Source organism: Prinia subflava, chromosome 11 (genome assembly GCF_021018805.1).
Source record: "Prinia subflava isolate CZ2003 ecotype Zambia chromosome 11, Cam_Psub_1.2, whole genome shotgun sequence".
Taxonomy (NCBI): domain Eukaryota; kingdom Metazoa; phylum Chordata; class Aves; order Passeriformes; family Cisticolidae; genus Prinia; species Prinia subflava.
In genome coordinates, this window is record NC_086257.1 from 11,481,387 (window position 1) to 11,506,394 (window position 25,008).

Genomic DNA, 25,008 nt, shown 5'->3' on the forward strand with positions numbered 1-25,008 from the left:
CACACGGGTTAGTTGTGCTCCAGCTCAGGCAGCCAGGACTGCTTTTAAATAAAAACTTGTCCTGAGAACATGTAATTGATTCTGTCTAGTTGAAGCCCCTAGAAAAATTGTTTATATCTGTATTATTTAATGCAGCTAATGATTTAATGAACAAAAGATCAAGCTTGGGAAAGAGAAACATCTCCTAATGCAAGTAGCAATCTTCCCCTGATCCAAGTGTAGGTTGGTAAATGTGTACCTGCTGGAGCAGGATCACTGAGCTGTCACATAAGTGACACAAGTGTCCTCTGTATCCTTTTCTACCTTCGTGGGGAAGCAAAGGCAGTGCAAGAGGTGAAAAGTCTGGCATCTCTATCCATTTCTGGCCTCATACTCTGAAATGGGGATAACCGTACCTCCCTCACCCTATTGCTTGTCTGTTTTGTGTATTTAGCTTGTAAGTACACACCCTTTATTATGTTTGTACAAAATCTAGCACAGCTGTGATTTTGTTCCGAGCTCCAAGAGTGCTGCTGTAAGTTAATTAATAACAATATTGGCTTCTCTGCTTGTCAAAGGTTGCACTGGAAGAACTCACCTTGTCAGTGCAACCCCCTCAGCCTTCCACTGGCTCTCACTGTAACTGAGCCCATCTTTAAGCCTCAGCTTACATCTCTAAAGCTACACATCCCAGCAAGGGGTTTTTGAGTAAGTGATTTAGAGCCCAGTTTTCAAAGATGGCCATTAAACAGCATTTGCAACAGGAGTCTTGAATATTTTTGCATGAATAAATCTCAAGCTTGTAGCTATCCATCATCAGCTTATTTCATTCAGTACAGAATTATTAACTGTAAAGACTAGAAACATGAGCAAAATCCAAAAAAAGATTGTTTCATGATCTCTAATAAATCATTGTAATTGAAATGAAAAAACCTTCAGGATAAATAATGATTTCTTAGGACATTATTCTTGTCCATGTGGCAGTAAGTGTGATGTGTATTCCTAACAAACTGATATCTAAAATCTGCTTTTGCTTCCAGATTGCTCTATTGCTGCTACATGCTGCTTTTTCTTTGCACTGATGCTGTCAAAAACATCTGCTTTTTTATAACACAGTATTTCATTGACATAAACCCATGAGGAATTATGGCATAAGTATAGATCTTGAAAGTTCAGCTCAAGCTGATTTGGTTAATAAATGAAAACACTTCAGTTTAGGTTTAAGGCAAGAGTAATCACTTGCATCTCACAGCAGAAAGAACAAATCAGTTTAATTTCATGCTGAGGAGGGTAAAAAGAAATTATCAGGTAAATGATGCTTTCTAAATGGTTATGACAGCTGTTTGTCATGTAGCTAATGCTTTCTATACACAACATGCTGAAATGGGACAAAAAGTATAATTTTAAGCTTGTCAAATCATGTAAGAGGTAAAAGTGATCTAGTTTGACTTTTGAACTTGGAATTTCATGAAACTGGTAAGACAATTTTTTAAAAATGGTAAGCATTTGTTCTGTGGTCAAAATCTATCCCCATTTTTGGTGGACATATGGAGAACTACTTGGTTGCAGAATTGACAGTTAAATTAATACACCTGTATAAATGGTGTCCAAATAAAGGTGGGGTGAAATGCATGAAGATAATGGGTAAATGCAAATAGAAGATAAGGCTGAAGAAAGAATTGTAGTGCTCTATAAGAGATCCACAAGTGATAGTTTCTAGATGTGACCTTAAGTATCAAAAAGATTGTGAAATTGAGGGTGATGTCACTGCATAAAACTTTACCACTTTCCTATAGCTGTGCAGCTGTGTGAAGAAAATGCTAAAGTTTAAAAACAGATGATGGCTTGCATTTACATAATGAACTTACTTGCAGAGCAGCCAGAATGATGAACTGGATCTGTAGATAGCTAGTATCTGATTCTCCGTTCTGATCATCCTATTTTATCCTAATATTGGGGCAGGGGCACTAAAATAGTGTGGCCCCTTTGGAGGCACGAGGTACACCTGCATGGCAGAATGCAATGTCAGATCCTTGCAGTCTTGGAGCAGGACACTCCAGTGCAGCATCCTCAGCAGCAGTGATTTACATCCCTGCAATGCTTCTGGCACACACACACGATTATCAATGTTACTGTGCTGTGTGAATATACCTGTAGAGGAATCAGGGCTCTTGCTTACAAATATGAACTTGAGTCAAATTAACATAATTTAACCTCTGTAGAATTTTTAGAAATCATCATTTGTAGTAGTGTCAATGTGCATGAATAGAATTGGAAAAAAATCAGCATGAAAGTTGACAGCAACCAAAATAAAATTCTGGTGGCAATGTCAGAACTGGGATGAGTTTTCAGGTTTAAGGCAGGATTATTGAAGTAGATTCTATGACAGAATGAAAGGTGTTATTGTTTATTATGACACTCAGGCTTGTTACATCAAAGATCACCAAATCTAGCTGGATGGGAAGTGCAAGTTGCATATTTGTGTCCACAGACACAGTGATTACACAAGTTACATTGAATTCCATGTCACATTGGAAAAATAGCAGCCACTGACTGTGCCCAACTCACTCTGCCCCAGTGCCATGCTCCTCACAGCGAGCTGAGGAGGTAAAAGTGACAGCACAAGGTCAGCTCAGCACTTCTTCATCTTCAGGCAGTGGCTGCAGGGGACTCCCCTGCTTTCAAGTGTGATGCTGAAAAATGCAGGGCTTTACAAAAGTTTTACATCCTTGTGCCTGTATGTACGTGTGTCTTTAGGGATCCAAACCCACAGTTGTTTCCTGCCTCTGATACAAAGTGAATGCGTGGGAAATTTGATTTCTGTGCTTTCTCTAGAACTGTTTTCTTGGATTTCACAAGAATTATACAATTAAATATATTCAGTTTGTGGTTCACAGACAACTAGTGAAACACATGGACCCTTGGCAGCAATGTTAAGCATCCTCTTGGGACATCAGCTGATCAACACTATTTTGCTTCTTTACTTCCCCTTGCCTTTCTCTCCCCCCACCCCCTTTTTGATTTTGGTTTTCCTATTTATGTATATGCTTATATCATATGTTGTTCCTGTACCTTTCATTGCACTGTGGTAGGTGATCCAGCTATCACCTTCTAATTTGGTGTTTATAGCTCGAGTTTGCTGAGTAACAACTTGCTTGCATGTTTTATTTTCCTAGTTCTGCCTTAGGGAGAAGAAAAATCTGTCATAAAATGATATTTTTAGTAGTCCATATTTAGATCAATAAACTTTCTGTTCCAAAGTATGTGGAAAACACCACCATTTTCCCCTCTTTTTTTTTTTTTTTTTTTTTTTTTTTATCCTTACTTGGAAAACATATCTCGGAAGCAATTGTTTTTTTTTAGGAACCTGGCAAATGTTTGGCAAATGTTCAGGTTCCTCTGTCAGTTTGACAAATCTTTGTTCTGTTCCCCCCTCCTCAGTAAGGACTGGTCTCTGTTTCATGTGCTTGTATGTGAGCCATTCCACTCTCCCTGCACCAAAGAGCAGATTTTTCATCCATTCTTACCCCACAATGCCCCCAGTGGTTTTTGAGCAGGCTCTGAGGTGCAGGGAGGTTTCCCCAGGCTCTGGGCACAGGTCCCACAGCTCCCAGTCCAGCAATGTCACTGGTGTCACTGACTTCACAGGGAGCAGAGTTACACCAGCACTGCATCCTTCCAAAGACAGCTTCCCTGATATTTTTTCCAGCTTCTCAGCACTTCTGAGTTATACTGGGATTTGGTGGTCATTTTAACTTCTCATTTGTGATTATTCTGGCATCACTCATCATGAGCATTAACTGGAGACTGGCACTCACTGGCTTTGCTGTCATGTACTCACTGAAAGAAAGAGATGGTTTTATGCAGCTCATTTATGTAAAACCTGAGATTTGTAGGACAAGGTAAGCACTTCACTGCCTGCTCCTCAAGCATTAAATTCTGTCTATAATCTCCCTCTTGTTTTGCAGTGCAGGAAGGGCAGGAATTCCAGAACAGGCTTGTAAGGAGGCAGGGCCACAGTCAGTGAACAGGCACTGCCCCTCTCAGTGACACTGCACTTACTGAGCAGGGGGGTGATTACCTGCAGGCAATCAGACACAGAGTTATGGGCTAAGGATGGGAAAGCTTGAGAGGACTGATCCTCCTGAAGCTTTATTTTTAATCATAGCTACAGAAAAATAACAAACCCAAACCCTCAGCAAGTCTAAAATTCAGAAAAATTGCTACCACAAAACTTCTAAAATGAAACTGTCATGCTAACAGTAGATTATTTGATATCAAAATATTATAAATTATTAAAAATTTGCTTTGTTTAGATTGGAAAAAATCTGCTCAGACTTAGCTGAGATGGAGACAACTCTGGAGGAAAAATGTTGTTACAAGGATCACATCACTCAGGAATATTGTGTTCCAATCAGAGAAACTGAAAAATAATAACACCTGAAAAATAATGTCACTTGAATAATTTTATAAAACCACAGGAGAAGCTCAGATATGAGGAGTGTGCATGGTAACAGCTGAGATATACAGGGCAATTATCACTTTCTCAGCAAGATGTCATTTTGCAATTTAGTTTTCACCTGAGTTTTATATCTTAGGTGAGAACTGAGACTCAGAGAATAAGAGAATCTCTAGATATCATACTATAGTATTGATGTAGCATTGACTTTGAAGACAGGATGGGTTTGAGTCCATTTTTTGGTAGTAATGACGTTACTTCTTTTGAGTGCCAACCCAATTGATCCCAACAAAGGTGAGCTTTTGAGATACTGAATCACAGCACAGTGTGGGAAGTTTGTCACGATGATGATGCCTCCCATCCAAAATCTTTATCCTTGGGGAATAAAAAAAAAGGGGGTAGATAGATTTTGATTTTCATTCCTTTAAGTCAAAGATCTTGAATTTTCAATAACACCTTCTGGGACTGACCCTAACCTACATGTCTTAAGGAGCTGGTGAAGGCAGGTGCTTTTTTTGCTTTAACTTAAGATGTTGCAAATGGAGAGGTTTAGACACACAGATGCATCTGTGTATCATCTTTTCAATAAGAGGCAGTAAAGAAAACACAATATTGATCAGCCTCCATGTGCTTTAAAAATTTCATTATTACCATGCCTCTCCACATGCTGTGAGGAAGTCTACAGATCAAATGGTCTCTACACAATATTTGAAATGTATTAATAAAAAATCCCTGGAACCTTATTAAAAATACATTTTCAGTTAATGAAAAAAACCAGAAGCACCACTGCATTACAAAAAGTATCCTTTTTGCACATAGAAAATATCTTCACTGTAGCTTTTATAAACATCATTGAGCTGATTAGAGCTTTCAAAACAAAAAAAAAAAAAAAAAAAAAACAAAAAACAAAAACAAAAAAAAATTAAGGAATTAGGCTGTTTTGTTGGTGTCTTACTTAGGTTACTAATAAACTTTGTCAGCTCGGAAAAATGAGAACTGGTTTTACGGAAGATCTGTATGAGGAAAAGAAACTGAGTGCAGATGTATTTTGACAAAATCCTATTGATAAGATTAGTCAGTTTCTGGCTAAGAAATAACAGTTCCCTCCAATGATTTGTGTCAGTGATTTTTAAAGGAGTAAAATTTTTGTTCTCTGAATCACTTTAGGTGTCTATTCCTTTATTTTCCTTGAACATAAACAAGACAGTGTTGGAAAGAAGCCCAGGCTATGGTAAATGCATTATATTATTGCTAATGTGATTAACCCAAAGTAAAACATTAAATCCTCCTGAGGCATTAGTCTAAATAATGAGATGACCAACTCTAAGTTCCCTGGGCTCATGGCATGGGGAAAAATATATTATACACTTCATCTCTTGCATTGACATTTGAAATTTATCATATGAAGCTGGTACAGGGAGCAGTGGAGCGCAGAGACATTGTAAGGGAAGAGTTAAGCTGGTCAAGCTTAATGCATGTTACAAGGAAAACATGCTGAGTAAATAAATGCCTCTGCCTTGGCTGCTGAGATTTGGTGCCATGAAAGCTGTCACTCACTTGCCCTTTTAGGCTAATCTTTTCACAAGAAGTTTGTAAATCAGCTGAATTGTTAAGGATCATATTTCATTTCTGCTTTGAAATGTGTTCACCTAAGTTCTGTCTGAGATGCTCAGAACAGCATGATTATGATTTTTTTTAATCAAAGATTAAATCAAAATGGCATTTCTGCATCCTCAACACCATGCAGCGCAAGGGTGTGTAGAGCTGAGGTCACTCTGCTCATAGGCAGAGGTGCTGCAGTGCATAATCCGAGTAAGCACTGACAGGATCTTTCTGTGTTTCCTTGTCTAGGAAAAAGTGCTCAGAACCAGGAAAATGTTAGGTACTTAAACAGAAGAGTTTTGCCTAAATTTTCATTATCTCATGGGCATAGTGCCGATAACTGTTACACTTTCTTTTAAATGGCAGAATAACACCTGTGTACGTTTGTGTCACATCACTTTAAAGCCACTTTGAATACAGCAAGATGAACAGCAGTGTCTTTTCTGAAGGCAATGTTCTAAGACACTGCTTAATGGAAAATTTAAGTTTTCATTTCTTTTCTACCACTTTGTTTCTCAGAAAAATAGAATAAAATATTGACTCAAAGACACCCATTTTATTTAATTTTTTACTATACCAGTTAAAACCCCAAACTTCATAGTTTATAGCCTCCTGACGTAGCAAATATCAATTAATGCATAATAGTCTTTCTGACAGAGTGACTATAGAAGTGCTGGAAAACTGTGCTTCCCTTTATCTAGTGTTTATGCTGTTCCACGTTGTTTTTATTTCATGAGCTGTTCTCATAATTGCACCATTTAGTTTAGACAGTGCAGATTTCTGTTGATTTTGAATTTGTTTTTGCAGTATAATCTTTCCTTAAGAAACTTGGCCATCCTTGCCAGTTTCAAACAATACATTTAGATCTTTTGTGACTATTTAAAATATTTAGGCCATTCATACAAAAACTTACTGTATCCAAAATAGATGCTGATCCATTTGTGATCTATGTATTTGCACTGTTTGCAATGTGAGGCAATGCAAAGCTGTTACTGACACAGATGTGCACATGTGCACGCTCACAGACACCCTCCGAGCCCTTGAGCTGCAGAGGTTTCAGAGAGAAAAGTAATTTTCTGGTGCAGTTAGCAGATTTGGACCAGATGTCATCCAAAACTGTCAGAGCTGCCAGTGGCTCATGGAGCAGCAGATGTGGCTTTGGGGCAGTGCTGTTCAAGAGGGGCTGTTTCCTTTCTAGTTTGGGGATTACTTTTACTTGTAAAAAAACCACCACCAACAAGGATAGACACTTGTGAGTTGCTGTTTTTATCAAGAACTATAGGAAATGGCCTTATTTCACAGTGTGCAAAGGACCTTGGTAGAGTTCAAAGTACACTAAATACAAATTCTAGGCTTGGGGTTGTTTTGAATTGTTTTACTCACGTTTTTCTTTAATTGTTTCTACTCACATTTCTAAATAAGGATGACTTGGGAAAAATTCATTGATTTGGAGAGAATAGGAGTTTAAATGGGATGTAAATAATCCAGAAGCTCAGGTCTGGTGCCCTAACAGAGACGAAATTCAACTTGTATACATGTATTTTTATTGTGTTACATTGTATTCAGGAGAATTGAGGAAATATCAGGCATTTGTTTTGCATTTGAGCATTCTTATTCTGGCAAAGCAAAAGTTTCAGATGTTGATGTTGGCTTTTTCCGTTTGTGTCAGCAACTCAACTGTGACTGCAAACCTCTTAATTCTGCCAATTCTATTGATCTCAAGTCAAAACTTTCCTAATTTTCTTTCAGTAATGAAACAAATTGGCATTTTTGCCTTGTTTGCTGGGGGCTCTGTCATAAACATGTGCTGTTTTGAGATTTTTTTTATACTGCCTGCACCAGTCCTTACAAGCTTTTCATGAGCACCCAGGAGGAGGGTTAATCACCCCTTTGTTGAATAGTACTTATGAATTGGGAAACAATGGTAAAACACCTTCATTTTAATTAAAGTCTCTCTTTTCACAAGTGCATTTGAAGACACTCTTCAAAGTTTCTAGTGTTTGGGTTTTTTAATTTAAATTTTATTTTTTTGTTGCTCTGTAGCCATATACAGCTTGAGCAATAATCCTGAAGCACCCAGCTGAAATTTAAAATGAGTGCAGGGGAAAAGGAGTGCTGGGAGGATGAGATAGGGAGTGTGCTATAAAGTTTCACAGTTTTATTTAAGCTTCTTGTGTTGCTTCCTAGTGCATTGGGAGGTGTTTGCTGCATCATAGTTAAGAAAAGGATTCCATTCCTATTGCCTTCTTGTAAAAATAAGAATAAACTGCTGTGTGTAGCAATTATGAGCCAACATCCGAATTCTAGCTGTGATGACAAGGAAAGCAATAGCTTGCATGAGATTAAGAAGAGACAAAGTGAGAAAGTAGACTGAGAAATTGCCTTGATCAGGGATTCTGAAAGCATAGTATACTTCTGCCTACAGGCCAAGGAAATAAATGAATGTCATTATGACAGCCTGCACCAGCTAAGGATCTGTCCCCATTTCTCCACTGCCACTCAGCTTCCCTGGGGCTCTAACTACTTCTGTGTGGCCAGTGACTTCAGGCAATGTGATATTTCTGTCGGTGTATTCATAAATATGTGATATTTTGGTATTGGCTTCAGGTTCCTACCTTACTGAGTAGAGCCAGTAAACTTCAGAGCTGAAAGGCAAGTCTAATACCTAAAACTCCCCACAGATTCACAGAATCATTTAGTTTGGAAAAGACCTTTAAAATTGTCAAGTTCAACTATTAGCCCAGCACTGCCAAGCCCACAACTAAAGAACCTGCCACATCTAGATCTGGAAAGGCAAGAGCCTTCTATCCTTCTTTTGTGAAACAGAGAAAAGATTAATTAATTTTACTTTTAAAAACATATCATTGCTCATTTCTGGGACATGCAAGTTGAGATATTTGTAATAAATTGCATTGACATTTGCTTAATCTAACTTGGGGAGCTTATTTATAATTCTGGTTTTCAATGTAAGTAATAGGAAAGTGGCATACATCCATTATGACTTAGATTTTAAAGTCAGAAGGCAATACAATGAAATGCTCTGACAGAGAATTCAATGTCTCTTTTCTCAGTATTGCATTGAGCATAAATAAGAAAGTACATAGCATAAATAAGAAAGGCTGCAGACTGTCTTTTGGAATTAAGTTTAGAAAATAGAATGCAAATTCAAGTATATGTATATGTAAGGGTTACTAGATCAGAAAGCATGTGAGCAATCAATCTTCTGTAGACTACTGAATAGGGTACTGGAAGACCTGGATTCTGAACTTTACTCTGTAGAAGATGACTGTATTTCAGTTGATAACTCATTTAAATGGAACAGAAACACTTGCTTGGATAAAAGCTGACACCTCCTTAGTGAACCCATTAGTCACCAGTCTACACAATAATTTTATCTCATTTTCTGGTGAATTAAAAGTATTTTCTAACCTCTCTGTTTTCCTCACCTCATGATGCTTATGCATCCACACCAGAACTGGCGAGGTTTGGGCTAGAATTCTTCCAGAAGGGTGGAAGAAATTGAATGAGGCAGAGGAAGCAAACCATCAAACCCATGCAGGCAAGAGGGACAGCAGGGCTGCTACTGCCGTGTCTAGATGGGAAACAGGCTGCCATGGCTTTGTAGGGACTCTGGGATGGAGGTTAAAAAAGCTTTAATCAGGGACTGATTCAACCCAGCAGGCAGGCTCCCTGAGCCCACACTGTGATTTCTGACCAGGCTTAGAGCTCATGGATAAATGAATAGCAAAGGTAACTGGGCAGTTCCAAGGTCACCCCACACAACACCTTATCTACTTGTATGGTAAGATCAGCAAAGAGTGGTTTGGTAGGATTCCTGCTTGGGTATTTTACATAAACAGCACTTATACATAAACTTTTATACAAGCATATTTACTGTATATTTATTTGCATAGCAAATATTTAGGACTTATAAAACCAGAATTTTATGTATGCTTTCAAGATTCCTTTATATGTTATTTGTCACTATAACAAAATAGTGTATCCATTTGAGGAAGTAAAAAATTCGGAAGCAGAATATAATTTTAAGGGCATTGAAATCAGGTACTTCTTGCTGAGATAGGAGGTAATTTTCTCATTTAAAGCTCATCGATGTACTGACCACCCAGTTGGGTTGATAACTCACTATACAAAAGTCTCTATTACACTGTAATTATCTGTTTATTACAAGCTAAAAGCCCAGGCTGCCGTACAGAGCCTCGATTACTTAATATCTGCTTCAATTAACTTTTCACATTCAACTAATTCTGCAACAATTTGATAGGCTTGTTATCAAGCATGCCAGGCCTGTCCTTCCACTCTGCATTTTAAAAAAGAACACAAAGTTGGAATGTTTCATGAGAACTGTTTCATGGAAGTTGAAGTCACAGTTCTCTTCTGTCACAAAGTTCCTCTCCAGATGCGCCCAGTAATGCTTTTATTTTTTAGGTTCACTATTGTTTCATTAGAATGTTCATGTCATAGTCCATATGTTGCATGAGACCCTTAGGGCCTGTAAGACCCCAAATTTTTCCACTTAGCACCTTTATTCTTGTTGGAAGACACAAGGTAGGTTTTGGAGTTTTTTCTTCATGTAGAGTTTAAAAATGGAATTAAATGCTTTTGTACTTGGTGGAATATTAGATAACAGAAAGGAAAACCACAGGAAAGCTTAAAAAAAACTGAGAAAGTTTGAAAAATTTGGGGTTTTTTTCATACTGAAATGATATTTTAAGTCATGCTGAAAACTTCTTTCCCTTCTAAATGAAACATTAATTTAATATTTTCTTGGTGAAAATATTCTAGTATTCTTAGTCAAGCAAAACAGGAGAAGGATGAATGTGCACAATTTGGAAATTATGCAAACTAACAAACATGAAAACCACTAATTCCATTCTCTTCTATTTTTTAGTCCAGCTGACATTATCACACGTCTTAAAATAATGAAAGTTCAGTGAGTTTTGAGAGCACTAATTTTGCAGCAAGCAACAGTTCCTGACCAATAATAGAAAGAATTAAGCAGTATCTTGTTCAATACTTACAGGAATATAAGATTTATCTTAGTAAATGTGATCCTTATTTTTTCTAGAGTCCAGTTTGATACCACATATTTATCTCAAACTTTGAAAGGGCCAAACTATTTTTCTGTACCTTTTGCATATCTTCAAGTGACACAGTTTTGGCATATGCTTAGAATAAACTGGGCTTATGCTTGCACCACTTTAATTCTGACAGAGTAGTTAAGGCTCCAGATTAATTTGGGATATTTTGGTAGAAAGCAATTAATCATCAGTCTCATTCCCGAGTTCCAAATAATTAAGTTGTTCCCTAGCACTCTTTCCAGATAGGCCTGTTTGATTCTTTATTTGTAACTTGAAGAACTTCATCATACTGACTGCTGCATAGCAGTTACTGCTTGTATGACAAGGAGAAAAGTTTTACGGGGAGACAAAAATTAGTGCATGAGATGGAAGAAAACTTTTTTTTACATACTCATATTTCAAGGCAACAGTATTTTAAAATAAGATAAACTAAATAATTTAATTGACACAAATCCAGATGGATGGATTATATTTCAAACTATAGATTTATTTATAATTTTCTGGGACTATTCAGGGGTTTTGGCCTGTGGAAAGTTCATTTTACCATTTGTTGCCAGTAAACTGAAAGGCATGAATCTTTTATTGTTGTGTAATTTTCCTTCTCTCTTGTACCAAATATTCTAGCAATAAAAGTGTATCTTTCATATCTTTCTTTTTCTGTTTTGAATAGCCATGTGGAGCTAGAAATGCAAGCTGTGTGAGGTGGGATTTAACTGTCTGCCCTGTTAGGAGACTGTGCTCAAAATTAGACCCCTCTGGCCAATAAAGACCAACAGAGTTGATAGCTGGAGTGGTGAACAAGTCATGCACGAGTCACAGATGCAATCCAAAATCTCCTATTCAACATCTGCCCTGGACTGCTTTACAGCTGAAATCAAAAAGCCCAATTTCTCTGTATTTTAGTCTTTTATTTTGTTATCAAGCACAAATGTTTATAAATCTTTGGTGACATTCCAGCAAAATGCTGTGGTGAATAACTGTGAGAGATCAAATGCACACCTTATCTTTGCAAAGAAGTACCTTGCAAATAAATGACAGGCATTTCAGGAGATCACTGAGATTCATTACTTGGATGATTTCTCATTTTCAGATAGAAATGAAAGGAAATTATCCAATTCCTTTTTTTATAATAACATCCAATACATTTAATGTCCAATTTTATAGTGCTTCTGATTTATAGCATTTCCCAGGCTATTCATGCTCCAGCTACCATTACAGAAGCAGCTATCATCTTAACTCTTTCAGTGTGGGTGTTCCCCAAGAAATGTTTTCTTTGCTCAAAGATAATTCCATGTGTGATGTTGAACTCCTCTGGGTTTGAAGCAGAATGCCTTTCCTTCAGTCAGGAGCTCCAGACCATCTGCTATTTCTTGTAGTTACTACATGCATATGAAGTGCTTACATACCCACAAATCCAGAACTGGTGGCAAAAACCACCAACCAAAGGACAAATATCACATCTAGCAATATTTTTGTATTAAAAAAGAGATCCTTGACTAAGTTCTAACCCAGTATTTTAGTCTGTGCTACTAGAGGAGACCAAAGGGAAGAAAGTGATAAACCAGAATCTGATCTGCTCTCTGTGAGCCATACCACAAGTGAACAATCCATTACCATGCAAATTAGTCAAATGCTGAATGACAGTGATCTCTTGGCTAAACTTGAAATTGCTCATAGTTATTTATAGTGGTTTAATGTTCTATAGCTGAAGTCAAAGCTCTGCCTTTTCCACTGTCTTCCTGGACCAGTTGTTCCCCACCCTGCTGGGTAAGTGAGTTACTGGGTGCACAGAGAGTGACTGCAGCCATGCAGTTTCCTAAGTGAATCCCAAATTACTGTTTTTCTGTTTTACCCAGAATATTGTGTGTGAACAATGATGGAGCTCATCAGCAAAACAATGTGTCTTGAAGATAATGCTCCTTCAATAACTCTGGGACAGCATTTCCTGAGCCTTTGCTTTGGGCTGTCCATGAACACATGAAAGCCTCTTTCTTAGTTCAGTTTTACTGGAATCATTTTCAAGGTGTTCTTCTCAGCTGTGAAAATCACTTTTTTAAACAGCAATGTAGATTTTGTGACCTGAGAGTCTGCACATTGACCAGCAATACCCTAATGCTGAGGAGGGCCTGGGGGTCAGCAATATGTTTTCTCATGTATATGCCATTAGTGGTAATGCAGGAATATTCAAACTATGATCAGTATAAAAGGTGTCAGGCAGAAGGCTGTCCTGTAGATGTTCACAAGAGAAGATAGCTGGCCAGCTAAGGACAGTATATTAAAAATAGTTGCAGCATTTATGGTTAGACTTGTTACATTCAATTACAGCTGTTTCTGGATTTCACAGGGTTTTTTTAGGATTAAACGCTTTTCCAGGTAAAGACAGTGTGTTCTCTCTTGTAAGTGTGTCTGGGGGAAAAAAACCTCAGTGGGCTGAAGAGACTTGGCTGAAAATGGCCTCTCAACAGAAGTGTTTATTGCAGTGTGATTTAAATACATACTGTACCATGGCTAAAGAGCAATATGACCCTACAAACAAGATCAAACTTTGCTTTTTGGAGCTATATTTGTTACTGAGAGGGAACACCAGTTAGGCTGATTATGACTGTTCTAAACACAAAACAAAATAATAAGCAGTACAAAGTGCACAGAAATGCAACCATGCTTCAAAATATCCTGCCTTTAATTGTACTGTTCATCTCTATCTTGTGGTCACTTACAAATTACAGTTGAAGATTCTGTTTTCAACAGTAACTAACAGATGCTTCACTTCAGCTAAACTGTTTTCCAGGACTCTAGAGGAAATATGACCCAAAGGAATATGATTATAGAAGAGAGAATCTGCCAAGGCCAGGAAAAACATTTAGCTAAACCTTCTTTTCTAAACTGACTTTCCTTCTTGACAAATGGTGACAGGACAATGAGTTCAAAGGAATTCAAGCAAAACAATTGACAAGGTTCATAATAATTTCTAAGTATTGAATAATGGATCATCTGAAGATATGTACACACACTCTTGGCTGGTACATTCAAAGTGTCTCATGGACTAGCCAAGTTTCAGGCAGGATAATCCTTGTGTGCCCATGTGAAGGAGAAAGGAAAGACAAGAGTTTTTTCCTTAATTTAAGAATAATTGAGAGGCACTAGAGATCAAACTCCAGTTTGACTCTAGTTCCCAAGGAATGGCTGTAAGGAGATGTAGTCTCATGCCCTTCCCCATGAGCAGAGCAGCCTCAGTGATGCAGCACAATATTCTGGTGAGGCTTCTCTTAAGCAGGCAGCAGGATTATTCCTCCTTGCCTCAGCTGACTGCAGATCTCCTGCCAGGAGACCATTCCATCCAGTGCCTTTCTGCAGCCCCCTCTGAACACAGCTGAACACAGGGAATGCTACTGTAGAGTTTGGCAATAGTGAAAAGAGCATTTTTGTTACTGAAGCAATAGTGCTATAATCCTGGCCAAGATCATGTTGTTAATGTGGTTGCTCTGGTCACAAAGTTCTGTCTGTCAGCAGTCTATAACCAGTTGTTAAAGGGCTGAGATAAACATAGAATCATAAACTACTAACCAAGTTTTGGGTTTTTTTGTGATAGACAGCCATAGTGGTACATGTTCAAGGCACAGCATTTCATCCCACTGCCCATCTACACCCCTAATGAGCCCCTCTCGCAAACACATGCACTGCCTTTGGTGCTGAAACAAACTATTGGATACTGAAGGATCCAAAATGTGGAGTACTTCTGCTGAGTGAGATGCTTTTGCTGAGAATGTGAGTTTGGTCAGCCTTGGTCATCCCCCAAAATTAGGGTATGCCAGGCCTCAATATGGAGAAAAAGTTGGATGTTTGGAACCAGAGTTTTAGGTGAACTAGAAATGGTGGGATTTGAAGGGCAGCCAGGCACACAGACAGCTCTTTTGTAAAATATATTTACCAAGAGCAATGGCCAAATAGGAACAGTAGTAAAAATTACTATTCAATGCTGCTTAGTATTTATTTAGAATATGGAATAAAATTCTTTCTATTAACTGAAGAGCCTCTACAAAGCACTGCACAAAGAGTCTGAAAATCCCTTGAAAAACATTTTCACAGAAGGTGATGATAAACAAACAAGACCTAATACCTAGCACAACGTTTTTATAGGACAGGTTTTATTAACAGCTTTGAATTTTTACTCTGCCTGTCAGGAGAATCCTTTATCCTCAAACCTCTCAGTGCAGATTTACTGTAAAATGTAGCTCTCTATTTTTAATCAGAGCATGAGGAATGAAGGGAATCATATATCCAAAAGCATTAGCAAGTAATTCTCAACATCTCTGAAGGCACATTTATTGAATAGTTCAATTTGACTGCAAACTTAAGTGGTTATCTCTGTTTTGGTGTTGATGTATTAAGAAATTATTCTCACATGCTGATTCAGGTTTATTCATTGTCTGCCAAGATCTGAATACTGTAGTCCTTTCACATGGGGGGAGTAAAAGCAATATTTTTTCCTCTTACAGCTGTCAGATAAGTCAAAAGACAATGTATTATTTAGGAGCGTGGTGCAGCCAGTTGTGCTCTCAGCATGGCAGCTGATAATGCTGTAAACACCGTGCACGTGCCTCTGTGCTGGGAAGTGCTCAGTTACTGCACCAGGAAACTGGAACTTTAAAATATAACCTCATTTTCAGAAAGACAACACTCAACACTCCGAAACTCAGAGCTTCAGGTGTCTAGAAAGGAGACAGCTAAAATAAGTAAGACATTTCCAAAAGTGTGTTTCATTCTTTTAGAACAAAGTTAAGAAATATTCAGTCTTTGCCAAGAGTTTTAAGACTCATTTTGAAGGCTGCTGTGTATGAGTAAATGCAGCAGTAAAATGAGAATTATTGGTATGGATTCCTTTTAAAACTGTGTCTTGACATATAGACACATTTAGACATAAATTCTGTCATTAGCACATCATATTTCCAAGGCTTTAAGAACTTTTCTTAGATTAAAGATTGAGTTTAACCAGGAATATATGTTTTAATATAATTTATTTGTTGAAAAAGGGAACAAGAATTCTTATTAATAAATTTAGTAAACTCCTGGGATCCATTTAAGCTTTTTTTTTTTACAAAAGCTCTTTGCTAGTTTCTTGTGACACAGCTGATTGATGTTGCTGGATTAAATGGGGGATGCAAGTTGAGCCTTTTTTGGTTGCACATGGCTAATTTTGATAGTGTATCTTACTATATGTTTTAGCAACAATTTGCAAGTGTTGCATAAGCCATACATATTCCTGGAATAAATCAACTGGTAGTTATCTCTGAGGACACATTCTAATCTTTTCTCTAAAAATAGAGTGACAGATTATATTTACATTATGTTCAATTTTAACTGAAAAAGAAAAGCACAGATCTAATGCTATTGCTGTGAGGAGAGGGGGAAAATTATGGGAATTCCAGTTATTCTGGAGACAAAGATTGATTTTTTTCAGAAGAAGTTTCATTCCTACTCTTATTTAAAATTTGTCATTGTTCTACTCCCTTATACACCAAGACTCCTGGTCACTGTTATGAGAACTTCACAATGTAAATTATGGAGAGTGCAATAAATAATTGAAATGTGAAGGCTGTTCAGATCTGAGGGCTATTTCCTGTCCAAACACTGTAATGCATTATGGCAGAGCAAATGGTAAATACATTAGTGTGAGTTGTTTCTGATTATGTTATTTTTAGGTATCTTGAACTGAATGAATGATAGATTTATTTATGTTTTAAATCCAAACTGTGGGTAAGTTGGTCTGTACCATATAAACTCAAGCATTTATCTCTAGGATGAGACTGAGTTGATGAACCTTGAGGAGTTTAGAGCTGTATTTCCTTAACTAGTGATGGAATCTGGGGCCTATTTCACAGAGGGAGAGGGGACACACAGCAGTGCGCGTGAGTAAGATTCAACCCATCCAAATAGATTCAGAAACCACATGCTCCTCTCTATTAGTCTCTGAATGCCTCCAGTTCAATTAAATATATCATCTGCTGGATAATCATTTTGTGATGAAAAATTGGCAAAAAAAGCACACTCTGCTTGGGACTGTTATTTTCTTGATCATGCTGTTTTTGACCATTCTCTCTCCAGAAGTTTTACCTATACAGCAACTTGCAGTTTATGTAGGGAAAGCCAGAGTAGTCACTGTGACCATTCATATATTTTCAATTTCCCGTAAGCACTTTATTTTGATAGGGTGAATAACTTTAGTTGTTTAGATTAACTGAGCTTTGTGCTTTGGATTTGACTGACAGTTGTAGATGTGGTTCCCTGGAGCACTGGGGAATCACACACAAGAGTTTCAGACTGCCCTGGGAAGGAGCCTGAGGTACATTTGTATCACAAAGGGCTGCTGTGAGACCAGTCCCCCTCTTCTGTGCTCATAGCCATGGTTGCAACATTTCCCTGGCCTCACCCTTTTTTTTTTCTGTAACTGATGACACACAAACCCATTCCAATAAATCTCTTCAGAGACAATCATATCATTTTTGTACTTGTAATGCAGTTTCCCTTGGCTTTGTGATCGGAACCTTCCAAACTAGCTTGAAAAATGCCATCTTTTTTTCTAAAGAACCATGATGATAGATGCAGCTCAGAATTGCTGTTCAGGCACAGGTGCCAGCATGCTGGGGACTACACCAAGCATGCTGCTGTCATTTGCCACAGCTCCATAACTTTCCTCAGCAAACTCATCTGGCAGAATCCATACAAATGTCAATTGTTGTGAATCTCCACCACCTTGAAATACAATTATTTAGCAAAATTACTTAAGACTAAAAAGACAAATGCTGGTAGCTAAGGACAAAATTCCACATTGAGGTATAATAAATTATAAAGACAATTAAACATCTTCACTAGAAGGAGAAATCAGAGCCTCAAGATACGTTTGTAATTAAAAATGTCTACTTAAAATTTTATCTCAATTTGACCTCATAATTTATGAAGATCTATGTTCCAATGGCAAGAACTTAAGTGGAAATTATGAACCTAATATAATCTTTATATTAAGAAAATCTATATCCCGATTTATTTTATTGGTAAAAATGTCTGGCAGATCTGAGGGATTCTGAGGAAATCCTCAGAGACGAGCATTTCAAATCAATAATTATTGTCTACTTGCAGTGTCTTTGGTGACATTTATTGTACAAGAGGCTAGAGAAAGAAGCACGTGCTATAAACAGTTAATATGAGAGTCAGCCCCTCACTTGTGGTCTTGGGGAGCTTTGCACCTCTGGGTAGCACTAAGTAGCAGAAGAAATGCCAATGCATTTCTGCAATGCCAATTCAACTGAAAGCACAATCTTAGTTTAAAAATTCCCTCCAGAGGTAAACCACGAGGGGCATGCAGTGAGCCAAGCTCTTAGACTGCACATTGACTACAGCTCACAGCCTTTTCCCCTTCCTGCATTCTCAGCATTATTCCTTATCTCCTGGTACAGAAACCCAGACTGATTTGCTCCCCAAGATCTAATGAGGAAGCTCTTCCTCATCCACATTTCTGTTGCCACAAAGGAAAACTCTTGCTGACTGACAGTGAAAAAGTGGCAAATCTCAGAAAGATGACTGCCAGGGTGTATCCAAACTGCAGTGGCCTTGATTGACACTGTGGGACATGAGACATGTCATGAGGAAGAATCAAACTGTCACAGAAATAGAAAACCTCCACACTGTACATGGATGCCTGCATGTTATGTTTATCCAGTACACTTGCATGCTAGTCCTTATTTTGTCTGCAAGTTTTATCTATGCTCCTTGTAAAAGCCCCAATTTGGTTAACTTCAGCTACTATTTTATAGCAAGAGTCTGACATGAAGGCTTGTAATCAGACATCATTTTGTAAACAAGGAAAACATATTCTATTTATAGAACAAATGATAAGGAGTTGTGAATTGCAGGCCTATCTTGATAGCGAGGTTTTCTCTGGTGATCTTGCAAATCACAGCAGGGAGTTCTGAATGGATTGTGAAGCAACCAGAATCAATAACCAGCATGAGTACACTCATTAAAAGTTGGGTTTCAGAAAAACACAATTAGAAGGACATTGCATTTAAATTAGATCCTTTTTACTCCAGTTTTCTATTTCCATCTCTCTTGTCATTTAACCTCCCTTGTCATTCATTGGTCTCTGTGAAAACAAGTGAATATGAAGTAATTTAAAAAATAATATAATGATGAAAAATATATAAAATGATGCATAATAAATTAATGCCTATATATAGGCATTATAAGGCAGTATATCCTATATATAGGAATAAGGCAGCAGTGGAAGAAGATTTTTCCAACGTATTCTCATTATAATCAGAAATAGATGATTTATTACATGTTTGTGTAATAGCTACAGATTTTAGGATGAGGGCAAAATCTGCCAGTATAGCTTTGTCTCCTTCAGCAAGGAGGAAACTTCAGATGTATTCACAGTGTTTAAAAGGAGCAGTAGTGAAACAAACTCTTAGGAAACAAGGATGTGTCTGAGCTATGTCTAAACCCATAACAAACTTAGGAAGAACCTGTTCCTTGTGGTCTGGAGCCTCTAACAGGTCCATAAATCCTTCCTCAGTGCATGTTAAAGCTCACAAAAAGCACACAGCTAAGCACTGGGAAGCTGTAGGGGTGGTGATTGATGGGCAGGGATGCTGTTCCATTTGCTGGCTAGTGCTGTGCAGGCAGTACTGACCTGATCTGCAGCCAGGCGAGCATTGGAGTGGTGCCTCCCCCAAACACCCAGACCGTGAAGAAGACCAGCAGCAGGGCAGTGCTGAACATCATCTGCTGGGGCTGCGAGCCGGTGTCGCGGATGGCCAGGGCAAAGGCCACGGCGCCGCGCAGACCTGCAACACACAGACAGAGAAACAGAGAGAGCTTCAGTCCAAACACAGCTCCAGGGGCAGGGGAGACCTTCACATCATAACCCTGCTTATAAAGTACTGAATTCTGCTAACTGACAGGGTGGGATTTAGTGCAGCAAATCTGCAAGAGTGAACAATGGGAGTACTCTCATATTCACATAATAATCACACCTTTGCTTTACAGCCACTGAATTCCTTGTCTCGAATAATTGCAAATTAAGTAGTAATCTGAACTTAATGCAGGTTGAAAAAGAAATCTTTTTCCTGTGTTAAGTGGGACTACTCATAAAGTCAGGAGCAAGTGAAAAAGAGGATGGATATTAAAATCTGTACCCAAAAATGCTACTAATTTCTTCCTTGAAAATATAGAATATATTCCTTTAAAGTAATTTAATGTTCTAAGACTAGTCAGAAAAAAAATGACTTACAAACAATGAATAGTTTTTCAAAGATGATTTTAAATATCTAGAAGGGGATGCAGAATAAATTAATGTACTTGAACTGTTATAATAGTTGTAGAATTATACACCCACAGAGGCTGAATAAACAAGAAATTACAAAGGTGGTGAAAACAGCTAAATGAGTTTTAAAAAAAAGCCCCTTAGGTAGTAATAAGGTGACTAAATAGGTCTTGACAGAATGCCATGTTTAAAAATTGAGGGAGAAAAAGCCTGCTATTGCCTGCAGCCCTCAGGATGCATAATACAAATAATACTCTATATTTTCTGATGGCTTTCATTTATCTATTGAAATGTACTTTATCGTTTTCCAAAAAGAATTCACAAAGTAAGTGCAGAGAGCAAAGTCATTATGGTTGTACAATACAAGCTGAGTCCAAAAAGTACTTTGCAAAGTATTGAGAGATTAAATCTAGTAATCAAACCTCTTGTAAGGCACTGATGACATATGCAGAATCATTTAATTAACTGCTAAATGCAGTTATTTTTGGCCTAGAACTCCAAAGCTCTTCAAGATTACATAGCTAGAATGTGAATTATTTGGTATAGAAGCTGGGTTTCCAGTTATTTGGTATAGAAGTTTATCCAGGGAACAGCACAAAGCCATTTTTGCAAGGAGGGAGCAGACTGGAGTTGCACTATCTGAAAATACTCAGTGGCAGCAGGTTCAAAACCCCGCAGGCAGGCACTGGGCTTGGCCTTGGCTTTGCTTTTGTGTGAAGACGTCTCTGAGGATGCAGATGCTTTAATATTTTCTAATAGGGAAAGAATATCAGCTCATTTTAAACACGTATGTGAGGAGGGAACAAATTACTATTGAAATGGCCTTTATTTCTGTGGTTTTAGTGGCAACCTGGATAATTAGCACAAATACATTTCAGTGGAAAACAACCCTGCTTCCCACAATTGCATCATACCTTTAACTTTGAATCTAGAACATCTCTTTTTGTAAGAGAAGATATATATATATACAAACACACATGTATACATATAAAAGTTAATTAGTATGTCTTCTTGAGCAGTGGACTGGCACTTCCTTCAGTTCAGAAAAATAGTGAGTGACTTCTCTGCATTTTTCATTTATAAAAGGCCCAACATGGTCTATAAGAGATCATTCAATTTCAACTGAAGACATGTCTGAAGTAAAATAAATAAACTAAACTAAAGCAGTGGGAAGCAGATGAATGCAGTTAAAATGTAAAGACTCAATGAGAAGCAGGGAACACTACTACGTATATATTTTTCTTTATAGTTTTCTCAAAATACTTTCCAGGTAATAATACAAATGAAGGAAGGGAATTTTAACAACCTCAGAAAATACTGAGATACTGAAATGGACTGAAGTTAAGGAAGATTAAATTTTCTGTAAAACTTCAAGGAAAAATGCCACCAAAGCCCAGTGGAATGATTGAATGCAGTGGATGTTGGTACCTCAGCTGTACCTGGAGAGAGTGGTGCAGCAGAAGGACCAACTCTGATGAACCCTTAGGGGAGATTCTCTCCCCTCATCTTTCAGAGATGCACTGATGGCAGCTCCACATCTGTGTTAATCCTTTCATCCTTGGGCTGAATCACAGATTTCCTAACAGATTTTTTTTTGTGCCAGCCATTAGGGATTCATCTTTAAACAATATTTTTTAATGTGCCTGAGCCTTCAAAGCAGACCAAGCAAGGGTGAAGCTCCAGAGTCCCCCAGAACAGAGCCCGTGTGCCCTGGAGGGCTGTTAGCCATCCTTTGCCCACACCCCACACAAACACCTCTCCAAACCCAGCCCTCTGAAGAGCCTGTGAGGGCTGGAGTGTTTGTTGGTGGTGTGAAAAGAATCTGCCAGGAAAGACTTTCTGTATGTAGCTCTGGTGTTTTGTTTTCAGCTGTAGTTTTCTGCTCTTTTTTCCCTTGCTTTTTTTTTTCTATTTAGTTGGTTTCTTCACATATCTACATCTCTTGGACAAGTTCACATTGCTACTTCCCACCTCTGTGTCTGTATGAGTGTGTAGATGTAAATGCCTGCACAACAGCTGTCTGTACACAGGCATTTTTGGTTTAATTCTGCATTTGTGTTCATCCTTTTCAGACTCCATGGGTGCTATAATGCTCCACTGGTGCTGTTATATTGACAGCAACCACCCCTGTAGCACAAGCCTCTCTGTTGCCTATTTATGTGCTGTAGAGAAGAGGAAAGCAGAGTGAAAAGTAAATAAAGATGTTGGGAGAAGAGTGGAAGGTGCTCTAAAGTCTAAGGCTTTAAAATGTTTATTTTTCACATGAGCAGAGACGGTTGGACTGCTCGCTTTAGCTGACGTTCAACTTAATTTGAGAAGCTCAGGATTAATTAGTCCTTGTATAAAGGACTAATCATGTTTTCATTTACTATAGAATGTTATCAGGAATCATGATTAAAAACAGTTATAGAAGTGAATCCACCCTCTGAAATTTATTGTTAGAGGAGTGGCAGAAGCAGATAAAGGATATGATAAATCAAAATGCTCCATAATCCACCTCCAAGCCTAACTCTTCCACCTTTTCTCAACTGTATTAATACACATCAAAAAGCAGAACTTAATGACTTGAGGAGAGTTCTCTGCAGAGTAAGGTATAATCAAATGCTAATCAACAGTGTGCTTGCCTGACCTTAATTGCTTTTCTCAGCAATTTTTCTCAGCAATCACTTTGGTGATTGTGGCAGTAAAACAAGCAGTAAATGTTTGGTGGATTTGGTAATGATAAGATAGAAAACAAAACTCACCCCAAATTCATTGTTTCCTGCATCTGAATGTGTGATGCTGTGGGGAATGAAGGCCATTTTGTGACCAACTAGAGCCTGATGCTCCACCAGAACAGTGAAGGTGGTAAAACACACACTGAGGTGGTGGGGGCCCCATCCCTGGGAACGCTTGAGGCTGGCTTGGATGGGGCTCTGAGCCACCTGGTCTAGTTGAAGATACCCTGCTCACTGCAGGGGCATGGACTAGATAACCTTTAAAGGTCCCCTCCAGCCCAAACTGTTCTGTGGCTGTTGCTACTGATCTTTGTAGATAATTTCCTTCAAACTCAAATCCAAGGTCCTGTTTACTCATCAGAAATGTCTCTCCTCTGGCAGCCACTGTCCTCTCTGTTTATCACTTTATGCAGTATGATCAGTTTACAGCACTAAGAATGTTACTGGTAACTCAGCACAAATCTTGGTGCATCTTAAAAAAAGGAATGACACAGAAAATCTCTGTATCCTGTGTTCTGTGAAGTGTGCAGCTGCTGGCAGCATGAGAGACAGTCTTTATTATTACAGTTGCAGATGATGCCATTACTTTATTATAATGTAAAGTCGTTTTTCTCTCCAAAATAGAGAGGTTTTTTTCTTTGAAAATAGTTGAAAATTACTTTTCTGAGAATTTTAACATTTACATTTTAGAAGCCTGCAATACTACTGTTTCAGTTCTCAGCTGCCAGATTGTCCTGGAAAGCTAATGTGTGTGAGTTCTCACGTTCAATTGCTGGCTGCAGGCTGCTTTCTGCTCCTGTTCTGGGGAGAATGAAACTCGACTGCAGAAAATGAGGACACAGAAGTTAAGGAATAAGAGAGATTTCAGAAGGTTTTCCATTCTATACTTTGGCTGATGAAAACCAAAAGCCAAAATGGACCCCAGGAACCAGATACCAAATGATATGGAGCTATTTTTCATGCTGTTGTCTAGCTGGCCACCTGCTAGGCTTACTAGAGGGATCCACAGATCCCAGTTACCCGTGGAACAATTGCAGTGGGGCTGCAAGGCAGCTCCTGCTGGATGTGTCATCATCCCTCACTCCAGCCTCGCCGGAATTAGCTGACATTTTCAGTGGCAGCTTTTAGCAGAAGGATTGAATGGGTATAGAAATGAGCTGCTGTGTTGCTCTCTGGAGAGCTGGAATTACGTAGGCACAAATGAGGCCCCCTGATGTGGAGTACTCCTGATGAGGAAGCTTGAAATGCAGCACATTGTGTTTCACTTGTTATCTGGCTAAATGGATCTCTGTACATCAAGGCTGTCAATCAAGAACTTTTATCCATACAAATGTGGAATAAATTTTTTGCATAAAAAGCAGGAAAGTGAAGCAAAAAAGGTGCTGAGTTTCTAATTTTAGAAAATTATATCATCAATAGCATTGGGGGATCTACATTTCTGTCTTTTACTGAGCAGATATTCTTAGCTTATAAGTGACTTTTTCCTAACCAGCATCAGAAAGTCAAGTGGAATTATTTCTAGCTTGTACAAGTAAAAAAATACAGAATCCAGATGAGCTTTAACAGTTCTGGGGATGATGTGCAAATCAGACTAGAACATGGCTCCCTCTTCTGGATTTTTAATTTTTAAAAGATTATTTAATTATTATTCTACAACAAAACCAATAAAATTAATATCAAGCTGGAATGCATATGGAAAGGTTTGTGGAATTGAGGTGTTCACATCTCACGTTTCAAAGTAAAACTGTTCCTGAAGTTTAAGGAATTGCCAAAGACCATGTCTGATCTGAGTATCAGTACTGTCCAAGTTGGATATTTATTTGCTGCTATGTA

The 25,008-nt window shown here is 38.2% G+C and overlaps 1 protein-coding gene across 1 annotated transcript in view; it reads right to left on the bottom strand.

Annotated features, from left to right (window-relative positions):
- SLC9A9 (solute carrier family 9 member A9) overlaps window positions 1–25,008 on the bottom strand; it is a 171,430-nt gene that overhangs the window by 49,670 nt on the left and 96,752 nt on the right. Inside the window, exon 12 of the mRNA XM_063408187.1 lies at window positions 19,826–19,979. Coding sequence (XP_063264257.1) covers window positions 19,826–19,979 — 154 coding nt within the window. The remainder of the gene's footprint in view (window positions 1–19,825; window positions 19,980–25,008) is intronic.